This window comes from Colletotrichum acutatum, assembly GCF_030867785.1.
Source record: "Colletotrichum acutatum strain CBS 112980 chromosome Unknown BDZ83scaffold_117, whole genome shotgun sequence".
NCBI classification, from domain to species: Eukaryota; Fungi; Ascomycota; class Sordariomycetes; order Glomerellales; family Glomerellaceae; genus Colletotrichum; species Colletotrichum acutatum.
The window spans coordinates 17339-30137 of NW_026849111.1; the positions used below are offsets into that span (position 1 = coordinate 17339).

At 54.5% G+C, this 12799-nt stretch overlaps 6 protein-coding genes across 6 annotated transcripts; 2 read left to right on the forward strand and 4 right to left on the reverse strand.

Moving 5' to 3' along the window:
* Window positions 1–88: 88 nt before the first annotated feature.
* On the reverse strand, window positions 89–1583 carry BDZ83DRAFT_44380 (uncharacterized protein). Its single transcript, XM_060503129.1, has 3 exons — window positions 1032–1583; window positions 462–874; window positions 89–381 (listed from the first exon to the last, which is right to left on the reverse strand). Exons 1-3 carry the CDS (start codon window positions 1300–1302, stop codon window positions 136–138), a joined length of 930 nt encoding a protein of 309 aa, XP_060360474.1. The 5' UTR covers window positions 1303–1583; the 3' UTR covers window positions 89–135.
* Window positions 1584–2093: 510 nt separating this feature from the next.
* Window positions 2094–2582, reverse strand: BDZ83DRAFT_655636 (uncharacterized protein; the record flags this gene model as incomplete). Its single annotated transcript, XM_060510813.1, has 2 exons — window positions 2094–2276; window positions 2439–2582. The coding sequence occupies 2 exons, from the start codon at window positions 2580–2582 to the stop codon at window positions 2094–2096; spliced, it is 327 nt and encodes a 108-aa protein (XP_060360475.1).
* A 1155-nt stretch (window positions 2583–3737) lies between these two features.
* Window positions 3738–4240, reverse strand: BDZ83DRAFT_44407 (uncharacterized protein). Its single transcript, XM_060503132.1, has one exon. It carries the CDS (start codon window positions 4093–4095, stop codon window positions 3787–3789), a length of 309 nt encoding a protein of 102 aa, XP_060360476.1. The 5' UTR covers window positions 4096–4240; the 3' UTR covers window positions 3738–3786.
* Window positions 4065–5805, forward strand: BDZ83DRAFT_635055 (RNase P subunit p30-domain-containing protein). The gene has a single exon (XM_060509143.1). It carries the CDS (start codon window positions 4387–4389, stop codon window positions 5560–5562), a length of 1176 nt encoding a protein of 391 aa, XP_060360477.1. The 5' UTR covers window positions 4065–4386; the 3' UTR covers window positions 5563–5805.
* A 475-nt stretch (window positions 5806–6280) lies between these two features.
* On the reverse strand, window positions 6281–7774 carry BDZ83DRAFT_44343 (uncharacterized protein). Its single transcript, XM_060503127.1, has 4 exons — window positions 7545–7774; window positions 7117–7472; window positions 6765–7042; window positions 6281–6699 (listed from the first exon to the last, which is right to left on the reverse strand). Exons 1-4 carry the CDS (start codon window positions 7593–7595, stop codon window positions 6419–6421), a joined length of 966 nt encoding a protein of 321 aa, XP_060360478.1. The 5' UTR covers window positions 7596–7774; the 3' UTR covers window positions 6281–6418.
* A 3109-nt stretch (window positions 7775–10883) lies between these two features.
* Window positions 10884–12754, forward strand: BDZ83DRAFT_635061 (uncharacterized protein). Its single transcript, XM_060509144.1, has 3 exons — window positions 10884–11419; window positions 11519–12004; window positions 12153–12754. The coding sequence occupies exons 1-3, from the start codon at window positions 11302–11304 to the stop codon at window positions 12593–12595; spliced, it is 1047 nt and encodes a 348-aa protein (XP_060360479.1). The 5' UTR covers window positions 10884–11301; the 3' UTR covers window positions 12596–12754.
* The last annotated feature ends 45 nt before the right edge of the window (window positions 12755–12799 follow it).

The following is a 12799-nucleotide window of genomic DNA, read 5'->3' on the forward strand; positions in this document are numbered from 1 at the left end:
GTGCGATTCAACCCAAAATCACTGAGTATAGCTTGTCATAACAACAGGTATATGTCTGAACCACGATCATAAGTCATAAGTCCCCCTGGATCCGTTTATCCGTCCAAGTTACGCGCATGAAATTTCATGATGGCTTTACACCTCCCTAGCAATGATCCCATTCAATAACTGGTCATCTTGTCTTCTCTTCTCATGTGCGAAAGCCAAACCCTTTGACGTGACTGCAACAGCCCACAACAGCGCCAGTCCAGCACTCACAACAACCAAGACTCGCTCGTTCCCATTGAGTGAAGTCTCTGCCAAAATACTTGATGCCTGCGACAGCTGAACGATGAAGAGTGCAGCCCACGAGCTTGAGACGATGTAGTGTAGGTTCTCGGTCTAGAGATCTTTCGGGTCAGCTTACTTCACCCATGTATCAACCGCAGTAGCTCAAAGGTACTGGTGTGAGAAAGACGTACCTCAACCTCCTCCAATACCCTCTCCCAAAACTTACTAATCCTCTTCTCGCCCTTGTGCCGCCTAATAATACCCTCAATACGTTGCACAGGTAGACAGACGACTAACTCTCCATAGCCCCTTGCCAGAGAATCTGCAAGAGCAACAAGCCTCTCACCCCTCTCCCGATCCCGCCCCTCCATCGCGTCAAGATTTGACCTTGTCCTATCAGCCAGGCAACGGTAAAGAGCAGGCAGCTCGCTAAAGTGACCCAACACGGTCCTTGCTGTAGGCGGCTGGCGCATGGGCAGGCGATGGTACAGATATTGGTTCTCCGCCGGAGTGAAAGACCGACCCAACAGAACGGCTGCGGCAATACCGCGTTGGGAGGGACCAGAATGTGCTACTTGATCGTGCTCCGTCTGGGAATAGCGCCCTGTGTGGGGGAAAGAGTCGTTCGATGTCAGCTCAGGAACTTTTGCAATGATAGGAACCTACTGCGAGACATGGGACCGGAGTAGCCGTCTCACTGGCCCCCAAAAGGTTCCCACATGAGGAGACAGAGGAAGAGAAAATGAAGGAGGCATGCATACCTTGCTGCACTTGTTCAGCAACACCGTCAGGAACGATGGGGGCCACCGGACGCTGAGGCTGTCCTCGGCCACCCCGCGTACGCCGTTGGTCTCGCTGTCTATGCGACATGATGCAATATGGACTGATGTAACGATTCGAGAAGCGATCCGATACGACGCCGCTGTACGAACTTTCGAAATGAGACATTGCGGCACAGGAAACTTTGAAGCGACTGTTCGATATAAGAGAAGCCTGTGTACGAAGATTTTCTGGTTGTTTGGCGAGGGACATCGTGCCAACAGCAGATTACAAACCTGACAAGATGCTAAATTTGGATATCTTGCGTATATTGAGATGGATCGCAGCCACGGGTGAGGAGAAACCCGCCCCGGAAGACTACGTGAAGGGCGATATGAAGTGGAATCACGGCCAGGAGAGCCCCGATCTCGAGGGGTTTGGTGACGGGAGTAGACTGAAATCGCGGATGCCCAGGAGAATCCCGCCCGGGAGTCCTGAAGAAGAGAAGAAGATGAACCAGAATCACGGACGTTCACTGACAATACCGCCGCGCTCTTGGCAAAAAGATTTCCTGCTTCCTCGCAGGAAGAAATGATGACAAGCCAGAACGTAGAGTTGGCAGAAAGGAATCCCCAGCAGCTCACAGCCCTCCAGATACGTGGCGAAATGCAAAACCCCAAGCCTCATCGTGGAAATGCCAGAAAATTCAATTATCGTTAACGCGTGTCGATGGACCCCTTCCCCAAACGCCTAGCCAGCATGGTATCTTGCCTAGTATCACACGCACACACAAAAAGGAAAACAACCACTAGTCTGCACTCGTCAACTCCTGCAGATGGGAAGACTTGAAAGGGACGGGATGATAGGGACCGGCGACAACCCGTTGCCTCAGCAAAAGCCCCAAGTCCGTTCGTCATCACCAGTTCCTCCGGCCTTGGTCTACCTTCTCCCCACGATACCCGAAATCCGCTTTCCTCAAGTCCGCTCTCCTCGCGTCGTCGCGCTTTGCCCGCACTTCGACTTGATGAAAGAACCTCCGATGGATGAGAGTCAGGTGACCACTCTCATCGGTACTGAGGCGGAGTTTGGCCCCAACCCTGGGGAGGCTGACCATGCACTTGCGGGGGCGGCATCTGTCCTCCGCCCTTCATGGCCGTGACGTCGGGGCGATTCTCAAGGGGTTGAGCAAAGTTGCAAATGTGGCAGACGACATCAGTGTAGCCCTTGAAGGACAGGGGTATGACGGGCTAAAATGGGTGGGTTAGCTTTGAGATATCTCATCTTCAATTTCACACAACGGCTAGTGACATAAAATGGGAGTTCGACAAGGGCTTGAGGGGGGAGGTACACATAAAGGAGCTCATAGAGATGCAGGAAAAAAAAAATAGAATGTGCACACAAAGACTCACAATCCAGCAGAATGTGAACCAAGGATGGCTCTTGATGACATGGCCAGACATGTTACCGCAGTTGTAACACTGGCAGACCATACCCTCGTAGCCCTCGACAGGCTTACGGAAGGTGTGCTCGCCGCACACGAAGAAGAAGAACATTGCGGCGATTGATCAGACGTATGCACGCTCAGTCGCTGTAGTTGCAGGTCGGGAAGCAACAGTGGCGGACAGCGGTTGGGTTTTGGCGACTTTTCCGTCGGATGATGGCGGTAAGACTTCCTCCGCCCTGGCGTATCGCGCCTAGGTGAGCTGGGCTAATAGTGAAAATTGAGGGGGGTGAGACAGAGAAAAGCTCTGTAGGTAAGGCAGATCGCTCAGCCAGTATTTCCTCGAGCTGTGTGGCCTGGGTAAGCGACGACTTTGTTGGAAGTCGGAGGTTGCGCCGGGAGTTGAAGGAAGAAGTGACCGTTGGATGCGGAAGGAACAGTTGACGTTGGCGGAGGAGTGGATGTCCTTAAACGGGAGAAAAGGGCAGGCCACTCACACCTTGAGGTAAGGTACCTCAAGGCAACAAATGTAGGTAAGCAATTCAATCCAACGAGCGCAAAAGCTACGTTGAGCTGTTCGGCGTGTGGTGTACCTCTGGTTAGCTTCTTTGCCGAGATGCAGGAATCCCAATTTTTGATAGGTTCCCGACAAACCAACAGGAGCCAGAAGCCAAAAGGTTTAGAATGTGGCCCAAGCTTGAAAGGGAATTTGATTGATGGCTGGCGGGTGAGTGAGGAGGGAAAATGAGGGACGAACGACTTTCCTGCTAGCTTTGGTGTCACGGGTGTGTGCCAGTCTTGCGTGTCCTCTCGAGGCGGTGCATCCTTGGCGATCCAGCCAGTAGCCTCGAACTTGTTGACGTTCTACCGACATTCGCCCATATCTCCTTGAACCTACCTGGAGAAGTACGAATACTGCGGTAAGGTAGTTCAGAACTACAGAGACGTCGTTCCCGTGATACTCAGGGGAACTATGGGGTGCATGACAGGAGACCCGTCGTCCGTCTGATAGGTACCTTGACGACTACAGCAACGCTTCTCAGTTCCTTCATGCCCTTTAATGCTGTGCGTTCGGGTAATTTTCTCGCGCGGAATGGAACTTCATGCCCCCCAAGTTGCGAGGTTCCTCCCCGTTCGGCACCTCTCAGCTGCCCATTTCAGCCAATTCGCCTGGCGGGCTGAAAGTCTAGGATCATCCGTGGATGCCGTCGCAGTCTAGGTTTTTCGTTTGCGACCAAAAGGGGGAAAGGGAAGAGGAAGGGAAACTTCGCCATTCAATTCTTACGTGGAAACTGTGTTATCTGCCATGTGCAACTCTATTCACTGCAATTGAACACAAACCTTGACAGTTGCCATCGCCAGTACCGTTCATCAGGGCTCTCATAGAAAGACAGAGGACAGGAGGCTACAGCTGCGAAGGAGGCAGCCTGCCAACCTAACGAGGGCGATCTTCTTGGGCATGTCATCGCCTCCACTCCAGTCCGATGTTTCCGCACCCCGTTCTTCCCGCCGTTACCTCCGGCCAAAAAGCACCCGACCGTCAGTGACACCTCAGTCAGTGGCGCTTGAGTGGGAAAAAGGTCACCTAACAAAGCTAAGGTAAGCAAAGATGCGTTTAGCGCCATGCAAGCCACTTCAGGCCCCACGTTCCTTAAAGTCAACCTAGGTAACCTTCCTGCCTGTGTGGGTGCGTCATCCCAGCACCAGAATCGAACCCCGCGGAACCAACCTAACACCGACCTCCGTCTTTACACCCAAAAAATTTCGGCAAAGCGCGGTCGCAAAACACGACAGCCAACCTCAAAGCCAAGACGTTTGCGACATCAATTCGACCAACAGCAACGTCGTGAGCTCAAAGTCTTTGCTCTAACCACCGATTGATCGCTACGATACTATTTTAATAAAAGAGACTGCGCATGCAATCGGCGCCTATCCCAGGACCAACAGCCGACCGCCTGAGGAAAATCAGTCATCGCAAGCTTCCATGCGCCAAACCCCACGATAGCTTCATCGAAAATCCTCACAAACCACCCAAAATGGTCTACGACCTCAACATTCCGTGGTCCCCAACCACATCTCCCGCCGAACTCGCCCGCACAGTCTCCTTCGCATCCTCCCTAGGCTACACAGTTCTCGCTTTCAACCACACAATAACGCCCCCGATCCCCTCTCAAATCACGAACCCTCTACCAAAGTTCCCATCACAGTCAACAACAGCAACACCACCAACGGGGACTCCATCACAACCCTCCCAACAACAAAACAAACAACAACCAACAATCCTCCACCGCGCAACAGTAACCCTCTCAGACCCCTCCCAAAACTACCGCCTCCCAACCCTCGCCCTAGCCTACGACATCCTCGCCGTCCGACCAACCACAGAAAAGGCATTCCAAGCAGCCTGCCTCTCCATGGCCGAGCCCTCCCTCATCTCCCTCGATCTGACGCAGCACTTCCCCTTCCACTTCCGCCCGAAACCCCTCATGGCCGCCGTCGCCCGCGGCGTCAAGTTCGAAGTCTGCTACTCCCAGGTCCTCACGTCTTCGTCTTCCTCTTCCGCCTCTGGCGGGGGCGTCGGTCCCCCGCCCGACGCAAGAGCCCGCGCAACATTCATCTCAAACTTTGCGTCCCTCGTCCGCGCGACAAAGGGCCGCGGCATCGTCGTCTCCAGCGAGGCGCGCGGCGCGCTGGGGTTGAGGGCGCCCAACGACGTTGTCAATTTGCTCGCCGTGTGGGGTTTGGGCAGCGAAAGGGGCACCGAGGCGTTGGGGGTCAACCCGCGCGGCGTCGTGGTCAACGAGGGGATCAAGAGGAGCGGGTTCCGGGGCGTCGTGAATGTGCTCGAGGTCGGCGGGCGGGAGAACGATGTGAAGAAGAATCAGCAGCAGGGGCAGGGGCAGCAGCAGGGGAAGAAGGGCAAGAAGCAACAAGGCGGCGGCGCAGGCGGTGGTGGTGGTGGTGGTGACAAGGGCAATGCGCAGAAGCGCAAGACGCCTGATGAGGGTGGTGATGGCGCGCAACCTACAATTAGCAAGAGGCAGGCCAAGAAGTTAAGATTAGCTCTTAAGGAACAGGAAAAGGATGCCTCATAGACGCTAAGGTGGAACATGGAACGAAAGCTAAGAAGAACAGATAAAAAGGGCTTGAGAATGGCACAGGTAGATATTGGGTTGGACGGAAGTCATTTACGCTTTGTGATACCCCATAGAAGAGAGCAACATCGAACCTCTGTATCGTGAATCGATACTTTTCACAAATTTAGGACGTCGACGATGGATTCACCGATGTAAAGGGCAGTCGTTCATCCCTCACACAGCATAATAGACTTGCCCATCTCCTCTCGAATGCCGTCGTATATATAATATAGGGGATTTGGGCTTAGGGGTACAGGTGGGTGCAAGTGTTTTGGTGTTGCCTTTTTGTTTTTCGATGTCTTCAAGAAATGAATTATGTACAACCGCGGGGGGGATATGTGTGACAGTTGGCTCAACTTCAAATCCCTCTCCATCTTTCCATTACACACGCCACACCATGTTGAAGCTTTCCAGAAAACCAACCTCATCGCACGCGCGCAGCCGGTCAAGACGTGTGGTCGTAAGGAGAGGGAAGGGTGGGTTTTGTCTGACGTTGCCTCCTTTTTCCACCTTCCTCGCTCTCTCGTATATACCACCATTCCAAATCGAGATCTCTCCTTCCCCTACTTCACCATTAAAAACCCCTTCCTTCCAACCAACTTCCCCCGCATTCCAAGAATCGAAAAATCTAGGGTATTTCGTATGCCGTTGCTGAACCACTTTCAAGTCGTCAACGACGTCGCCTAGGTACGTCTTATGCATACGCAGCATATGCAAACCAATCTCCTTCCCCTTAATACCACCGCACAGTCCGACTAAGCCCCTTCCGCAGCACTTGCATGTCGACCGGAGGATTCGACGAGTAGTCGATCCTTTAAGCTGGGGGCGTCGCACGAGCCTGGAGCTGGGCAGTCGCCTGCAAGAGGTTGCCGAGCTGGAGAGACCTTGTCAATGCAAGGCCGCTGACGGCGACCTGGGGTTGAGCGGGGTTCGCGGCGATCGGGGCGATGGGTGTTGCTGCGGCGGGCTGGTTGGCAGCGCCGTTGCCGTTGAGGCCGCCAAGGTTGACGGAGGCGGACGGTTTGCTGACAGCGGGCGCGTTGCCCACGAGGGGGGCAGCCGGGGGTTGAGGGGCAGCGGGAGCCGGAGCAGGTTCTATCCATGCCGTTAGCCTATCCTCGAGCCTGTCTAAAACCGTTTACTAGGAGAATGCCACTTACGAGCTGCTGCGGGAGGCGGAGTGGCCGCAGGAGCCGCCGCAGGGGGCGGGTTCGATTTCAAGCCAGCGAATGGATCTGTCGGAGGAGGTCCCGGAATGACCAGAGGCGCTTTCGATGCCGCAGGAGCGGCTGGCGGTGCCGCGGGGGCCGCGGGAGCTGCAGGAGCGGGAGCTGCGGGTTGGGCCGCAGGAGGAGCAGCCGGGGGAGCAGCCGGAGGCGGAGGCGGAGCAGCAGCGGGCGGCGTTTGCGTGACCAACTGCGTGATGATCTGTGGAGGCCTATGATATGTTGGTCAGTGATCTCATCACATCATATTGAGTAGTCCAGCGTTCGCTAGGTCGAGAAAGCTTACGGAGGAGCCTGCGTAACGAAGACTGTCAACGGTGCAGGTACTGAAGCATTCTGGTAGATCGTCTTCGTGACAGTGACCGGTGGCGGAGCTGGAGGAGCTGGAGGAGCTGGAGGACAAGCGTTGTTCGGCTTGTTGCGGTTGCCCTGGTTGTTTCTGCTGCCGCCGTTGAGAGCGTCCAAGATGCCGGCAATGAGGTTGCCCTGTCCCGATCCTCCTCCATTCGCTCCCTTGTTCAGAGATCCAGCATTTCCAAGGTTCACCGTCTTCACTTCAACCGCGCCCGCGTTGGCGCCCTCTACGTTGACGTTTCCGCTTCCATCAATGTTGATGTTTTGTCTCTTGTCGACAGCCGCGCCCTGTTTTCTCGTCAACCCATATTCATCTCCACCCTCAAGAAAGTTGTCCTGAGGTATGTCGAGTGAACGCACCTGAGCGATTGATGTTAGAGTTGCCACGGCGAAGAGTAGACTGTGCCTCATCGTGGGCTCGGGGGCGAAAGCTGGAGACCTTCGAGTGTCGCCAGCGTCTCTCGATTTCGATCTTTTCCACTATTCGTGCCCTTCTTTTTCACTATTTGCCTTTTCAAAGAGCGAGTTCAACAGGCCAGCCGTCGGTGAGTTCTTTGGGATCAACCCTAGGATCGAAAAGAGTGTATAGGTTTGTGGAGTGTTCCGTAAACCTTCGCGATTACGAAAGGAAAGAGTTACGGGCAGACAGACGGCGACCTGCAGAACATGTCCAGAGTTCAATGAGATAAGACGGCCAAGACCCCCCAAGTAGTGAGAGTGATCAAGAGGGTGTGCGGGTACTAAGAAAAGACGAGAGATGTGACCAGAAATGGATCTGAGGGGGGGTGTGAGGACAAGAGAGTGTGAGAGGAGTGAATCTCGGTCAGAGAGCGAATGCCGTACTTTCCGTGTCTTTCCAGCCAGGAACAGGCACGCACACACGCAGAGAGTTTGGGTAAGGAGAGCGAGAAGCAAAGGAAAGATGGGACGAAGCACCATCAAACCACAAAAACAGTCGAGTCTTGAGTTGCGGGAGCCGCAAAGATTAATCGAAAAGGGGACCACCGTCCAGAATCACGAAATGGCCCATGTCAATGCCCAGCCATGCACCATCAGATTGGCTCTTCGGCGCACCGGGTGCCAAAATGCTTGCCAATGCTTGGCCAAGGCTAGCCGGGGTGAGCTTCATGGTGGACGAGCAGCCAGACAGGGCAAAAAGAAGCTGGACGGTGGCCTAGAACTGGTACGATGGACGTCTTGTCGAAGGCGACAAGACTTCTGATTTGACTGAATCGAACTCGATGGGGCAAGGGAGACCAGGGTTTCTGTCAGGAACGCTGCAGACTCGATCAGTGCGGTTCAGGGCGGCCAAGAAACGCAAGGGGCCCGCTCCCCGCCATGCTGCATGCCCGCCTCTACTGCGCAGGCTCTGGCTCACCTCATCCATGTCCAACATTGTCGGGTCGGGCTAGGGATCGTGAAAAGGTCGATCGGAGATGGAGGCCGTGTGAAGCAAGGCGTCGTGGAGCCGCTGCAGAAGGGTCCGGGAGGGCGTCGAGAGAGGTTAGAAGCATTCCAATCATTCCACGGCGATGGCGAGGAAGAACCCTGGGCTGGGCTTGCTGGGGCTCAAGGGTGTGAGACATGCCCCAGACGAAGACCGTCTGAGACGGGGGGGCACAGTGACAGAGCCACCAGAGCCACCCCAAACTCGCGCCAGGGCTCCGAAACTGCGAGAGCGCCAGAACTGCGAGCCACACCCTTCGGCCACTAGCCCCAAGTGACAGCCAACGCAAGCCAACGCTAGCTTCTAGAGGGCAACTGCAACGATGAACCGTCGAGACTCGACTTCGACGATGGTCCATCCCATCCCATTGTGTCTGTGTCTGTGTCCGTGATGTGTGACGTGATGCTAGTTTGATGAGGAAGCCATGCGAGGGGCGGACATGATGCGAAAGACCGATGGCGGCTTCAAAATCTCGGTGGCCACGGGTGCCATAGGTATCCCACTCCATCCTTGGCCATCATCCCTCCACTGTCCAGTACACTACGTCTTGGATTCGTACGGATACACCAGCAACGAGGCACCCGTAGATGGGTGAAACAATGTTTCCCACGGGTATGCGGGAAATTCTTTTTGGCTTTCGTTCGATCCCAGCATGTCGCTATCAACGACGTTGCCGCTGCTGTTGGAACTGGTGCAAACTGCTTCTTTGACTCGTGTTCGTGGTGACGATCGTTGAAAATAGAACCCGCATCGCAATCACGAAAAACTCTCATTTCGTTTCCCCAGACTCTCCCAGGGCCCAGGCGGCTACCGCTGCACGAAATGCATCGCGACTGGTGGGCTTGGGAGAGGTCGTCGGGTCGGGGCCCACGACAAAACAAAAAGGTGTCAGCGCTTCATCGACACTTGGACAGGCGGGACGCACGCGTCCACCGTGCCTCGCACCCACGTGAAGATCAACAGCGTGGGATGGGCCTTTCAGATGGAGCATCCAGTGCAGGTCGATGACAGGCGAGGTGGTTGGCGCCCAATTCTCTTGCTCTTGCTCTCGCTACGTCGCGAAACAGAGGGGCCAAAGACGAAAAGAAGCGCGGGTACGGATGCAGATGCAGTTTTCGTAGGATGTGCGGCATTTGTGGATGACTGATGAGTGATGAGCCCATGGATGTCTTCGTCTCAACTTGCCTTTTTCCCGCATCGTTCCTTCGGACAGTCGAATGAGCCCATCGCCGAGACAGCTTATGTCGCCAAACACGTTGCGCTTGCGTATGCAGTACAGTAGTATCCGTAGACTAGAGCAGGCTCTTTCTCTTGCTGGAAGAAGGGACAACGGCATTGAGACGACGAGGGTCGTCCCAAGGCGAGCAGAAAATGAACACCTTTGCTATAATCATGGACTTTTAGTGCCTCAAGTGGCTGGGGCGGCGTGCGTGCTGAGGCAATGGGTCAAACGAGCAAGAGCCCGGGCGGCACGTTTGATGACATGCAGATAATGTGCGTTCTGGTGCACGCTGCAGGCGATGAACATGCCACGGGCCAGAAGAAGACCAGGACCGTCATTGGCGGTTGGCGATGGTGATACCGGCCCAGATAATAGCACGTTTTGATGGGAAATAATAAGAGACCTTTCTCCGGCGTCGTGGGTGAGGTGAGTCTGTCTTGCTTTCCTGCTCGGGAAGGGAATAAGGTACTGAGAGATGGCGACCTATCTCAGGACAATGGTCCCGGAACGGCAGTTGGTGTCGAGACGAGCGCTTCCCGAAGCACCGAGTTCATGTGCAGCAGTCGCAGTGAAGGTTCATGCGACTGTGCACCGACCTGAATGAGGAAGGGGGCCCCAAGACATCGTGATACATGATACCTTAGACAAACGCCCCCTTCCGACTTGTTGCTTCAATAGGATGTTGCGGCTAAGTTCAGGGATCAGCATATCATGATCGGGAGACGGGGACGCCAGTCTCGTTCGTTTCACTCAATTCAGTGGGTAAAAGAGCCTTAAAACGGTCCGAGTGCATGCTGATGTAATTCAGCCCATTCCCTCCTGCACGCAATGTGGCGGCGGCAGCTCCGAACAAGCTTAAAGACGACGGCTATGGCCTATGGTCAATACATATGTCTTTATTGTGGCTAGAGAATCTCGGATCTTACTTAGGTAATGTGGCTAGTATCAGTCTCTCGTACCTCCCAACGTGGCTAGAACGTGGCTAGAGACCTACATAGGTAGCGACCGGTCCTCGGTGGCCCTGCAAGTCCGATCGATGCCATGGTACAATGTACCCTCATCATACTAATTGGCCTGCATCGGTACACGGACTCTTTCAAAGCTGAGCCAAAGCAGTGGGCCTACAGAAGTCAATGACGACAGTGCAATCCTTCTTCAACCATCAGTTGAGGCTAAGCAATGAGCAGCTACGATCATCGGGAGGTTTTTTTGACGTCGTCTTCCATAGCTTCCGAAGCCCGTGATGGTGATGATAAGTTGGTTTAAGCCGGCTTGCTAAACACTCGTGTTTCTTCACATCTCTCATCTAGGCTCATCTTACAGCACCGGCGACTGTGGCCCCCGTGTGTTTCAACACATTTCCAAGCGTCTCAGACTCTACACGCAGCCACAGAACAACAACAACAACTCGCATTCAAACGACACACACAGATAGGAGGCAGCCCAAGATGGCGGTTGTACATGTCCTTGACGACTACTATCTGGCCATCACGGCTCTCATCACAGTGGCATACCAATTATTCTTCTTTTCAATAGCCTTTAGCTTCAAGTTTGACAAGCTCACCGGTAAGACCAACTCACATCCGGCCCTTCAAGGCTCATTCGATAATTCACCAACTCACTCTACAAATGAACGATGAACACCAAAACTAACATCTCTCACAGACTTCGCCGGCGGCACAAACTTCGTCGTCCTCGCCATAATCACCCTCGCCATCAGTGGCCACAACCATGCCCGCCAAATCGTCGCTTCCATCTTCATCATGCTCTGGGGCGCCCGCCTCTCGGCCTTCCTCCTCTTCCGCATCCTCAAGACGGGCAAGGACGACCGCTTCGACGACAAGCGCGACAAGTTCTTCCCCTTTCTCGGCTTCTGGATCTTCCAGATGATCTGGGTCTGGACCGTCTCCCTGCCCGTCACCGTCCTCAACTCGCCCAACGTCACGCGCTACCCGCAGCACGACTTTGGTACCGGTCGCGACATTGTCGGCGTCATCTTCTTCGTCGTCGGCTTCGTCATGGAGTCGGTAAGCGACGCGCAAAAGTACGTCTTCCGCAGGGATAACCCGAGCCGCGAAGCCATTTGCGACAAGGGCTTCTTCAAGCTCTCAAGGCACCCCAATTATTTCGGCGAAATCATTATTCAGTTCGGTAAGTTCACACACTGCCACTCATTGCCAAGTGATACCACCTCACACAACGCCAATCTCCCCACCCACGTGCTTTGTCAGCGCGACAGGAGCAAAACTAAAACCACTGATGAGAGAAGTCCTTGGCTAACACAGCACCCAACGTCTAGGCATCTACATGATCGCCGTCTCGGCAGCCGCCGACGGCTACGTGGGCGGCCAAGCCTTCAAAGCCCTCTACGCCACCATCCTCGGCCCCTTCTTCCTGACGCTGCTCCTCATGTTCGTATCGGGCCTGACCCTCCAGGAGCGTCCCGGCGCCAAGAAGCGCTACGAGAAGAATCAGAACTGGGAGGGCTACAAGCGCTACCTCGAACGCACCAGCATCCTCATTCCCTTCCCGCCGCAGCTGTACGCCCGCATGCCGACGGTCCTCAAGCGCACCGTTTTCCTCGAGTTCCCCATGTACGTCTTCGACCCGGCCAAGCACTCTGACGACGGGTCGCGCGCCGAGGAGGGCCAACAGCACCACCAGCATGAGTCCGTTGCAAAGCCCGCGCACGGGAATGGGAGGCCGAGTGGGGAGGAGTCTCTCGTCGGGCAGCGTTCGTGAGTTTTGGGAACGTTGAGGAATTAATCTGGGAGGATCAGGCATATTCATGGTATCTAATTTTCATGTTTTTGACGGCATTACGACTTAGATGTTTTTTTGTTTTTTTTTATAACATTCAATTTTTGAGGGATATCATAGAAACGACTAATACTACCCTCATCATCCCTCGTCTTATTATTTGTCCCGACCGAAGTACCTGTAATT

Bases quoted from the DNA above. Each gene is read 5' to 3' on its own strand.
- BDZ83DRAFT_44380 (XM_060503129.1), bottom strand. From the start codon at position 1,302: ATGTCCCTCGCCAAACAACCAGAAAATCTTCGTACACAGGCTTCTCTT. The intron at 875-1,031 runs GTATGCATGCCT...TCCCCCACACAG, and splicing joins TGCTGAACAAGTGCAGCAAG to GGCGCTATTCCCAGACGGAG. The intron at 382-461 runs GTACGTCTTTCT...AAAGATCTCTAG, and splicing joins GGGTATTGGAGGAGGTTGAG to ACCGAGAACCTACACTACAT.
- BDZ83DRAFT_44407 (XM_060503132.1), bottom strand. From the start codon at position 4,095: ATGGCGCTAAACGCATCTTTGCTTACCTTAGCTTTGTTAGGTGACCTT.
- BDZ83DRAFT_635055 (XM_060509143.1), top strand. From the start codon at position 4,387: ATGCAATCGGCGCCTATCCCAGGACCAACAGCCGACCGCCTGAGGAAA.
- BDZ83DRAFT_44343 (XM_060503127.1), bottom strand. From the start codon at position 7,595: ATGAGGCACAGTCTACTCTTCGCCGTGGCAACTCTAACATCAATCGCT. The intron at 7,473-7,544 runs GTGCGTTCACTC...ACGAGAAAACAG, and splicing joins CTCTAACATCAATCGCTCAG to GGCGCGGCTGTCGACAAGAG. The intron at 7,043-7,116 runs GTAAGCTTTCTC...AACATATCATAG, and splicing joins TTCGTTACGCAGGCTCCTCC to GCCTCCACAGATCATCACGC.
- BDZ83DRAFT_635061 (XM_060509144.1), top strand. From the start codon at position 11,302: ATGGCGGTTGTACATGTCCTTGACGACTACTATCTGGCCATCACGGCT. The intron at 11,420-11,518 runs GTAAGACCAACT...CATCTCTCACAG, and splicing joins CAAGTTTGACAAGCTCACCG to ACTTCGCCGGCGGCACAAAC. The intron at 12,005-12,152 runs GTAAGTTCACAC...CCCAACGTCTAG, and splicing joins CGAAATCATTATTCAGTTCG to GCATCTACATGATCGCCGTC.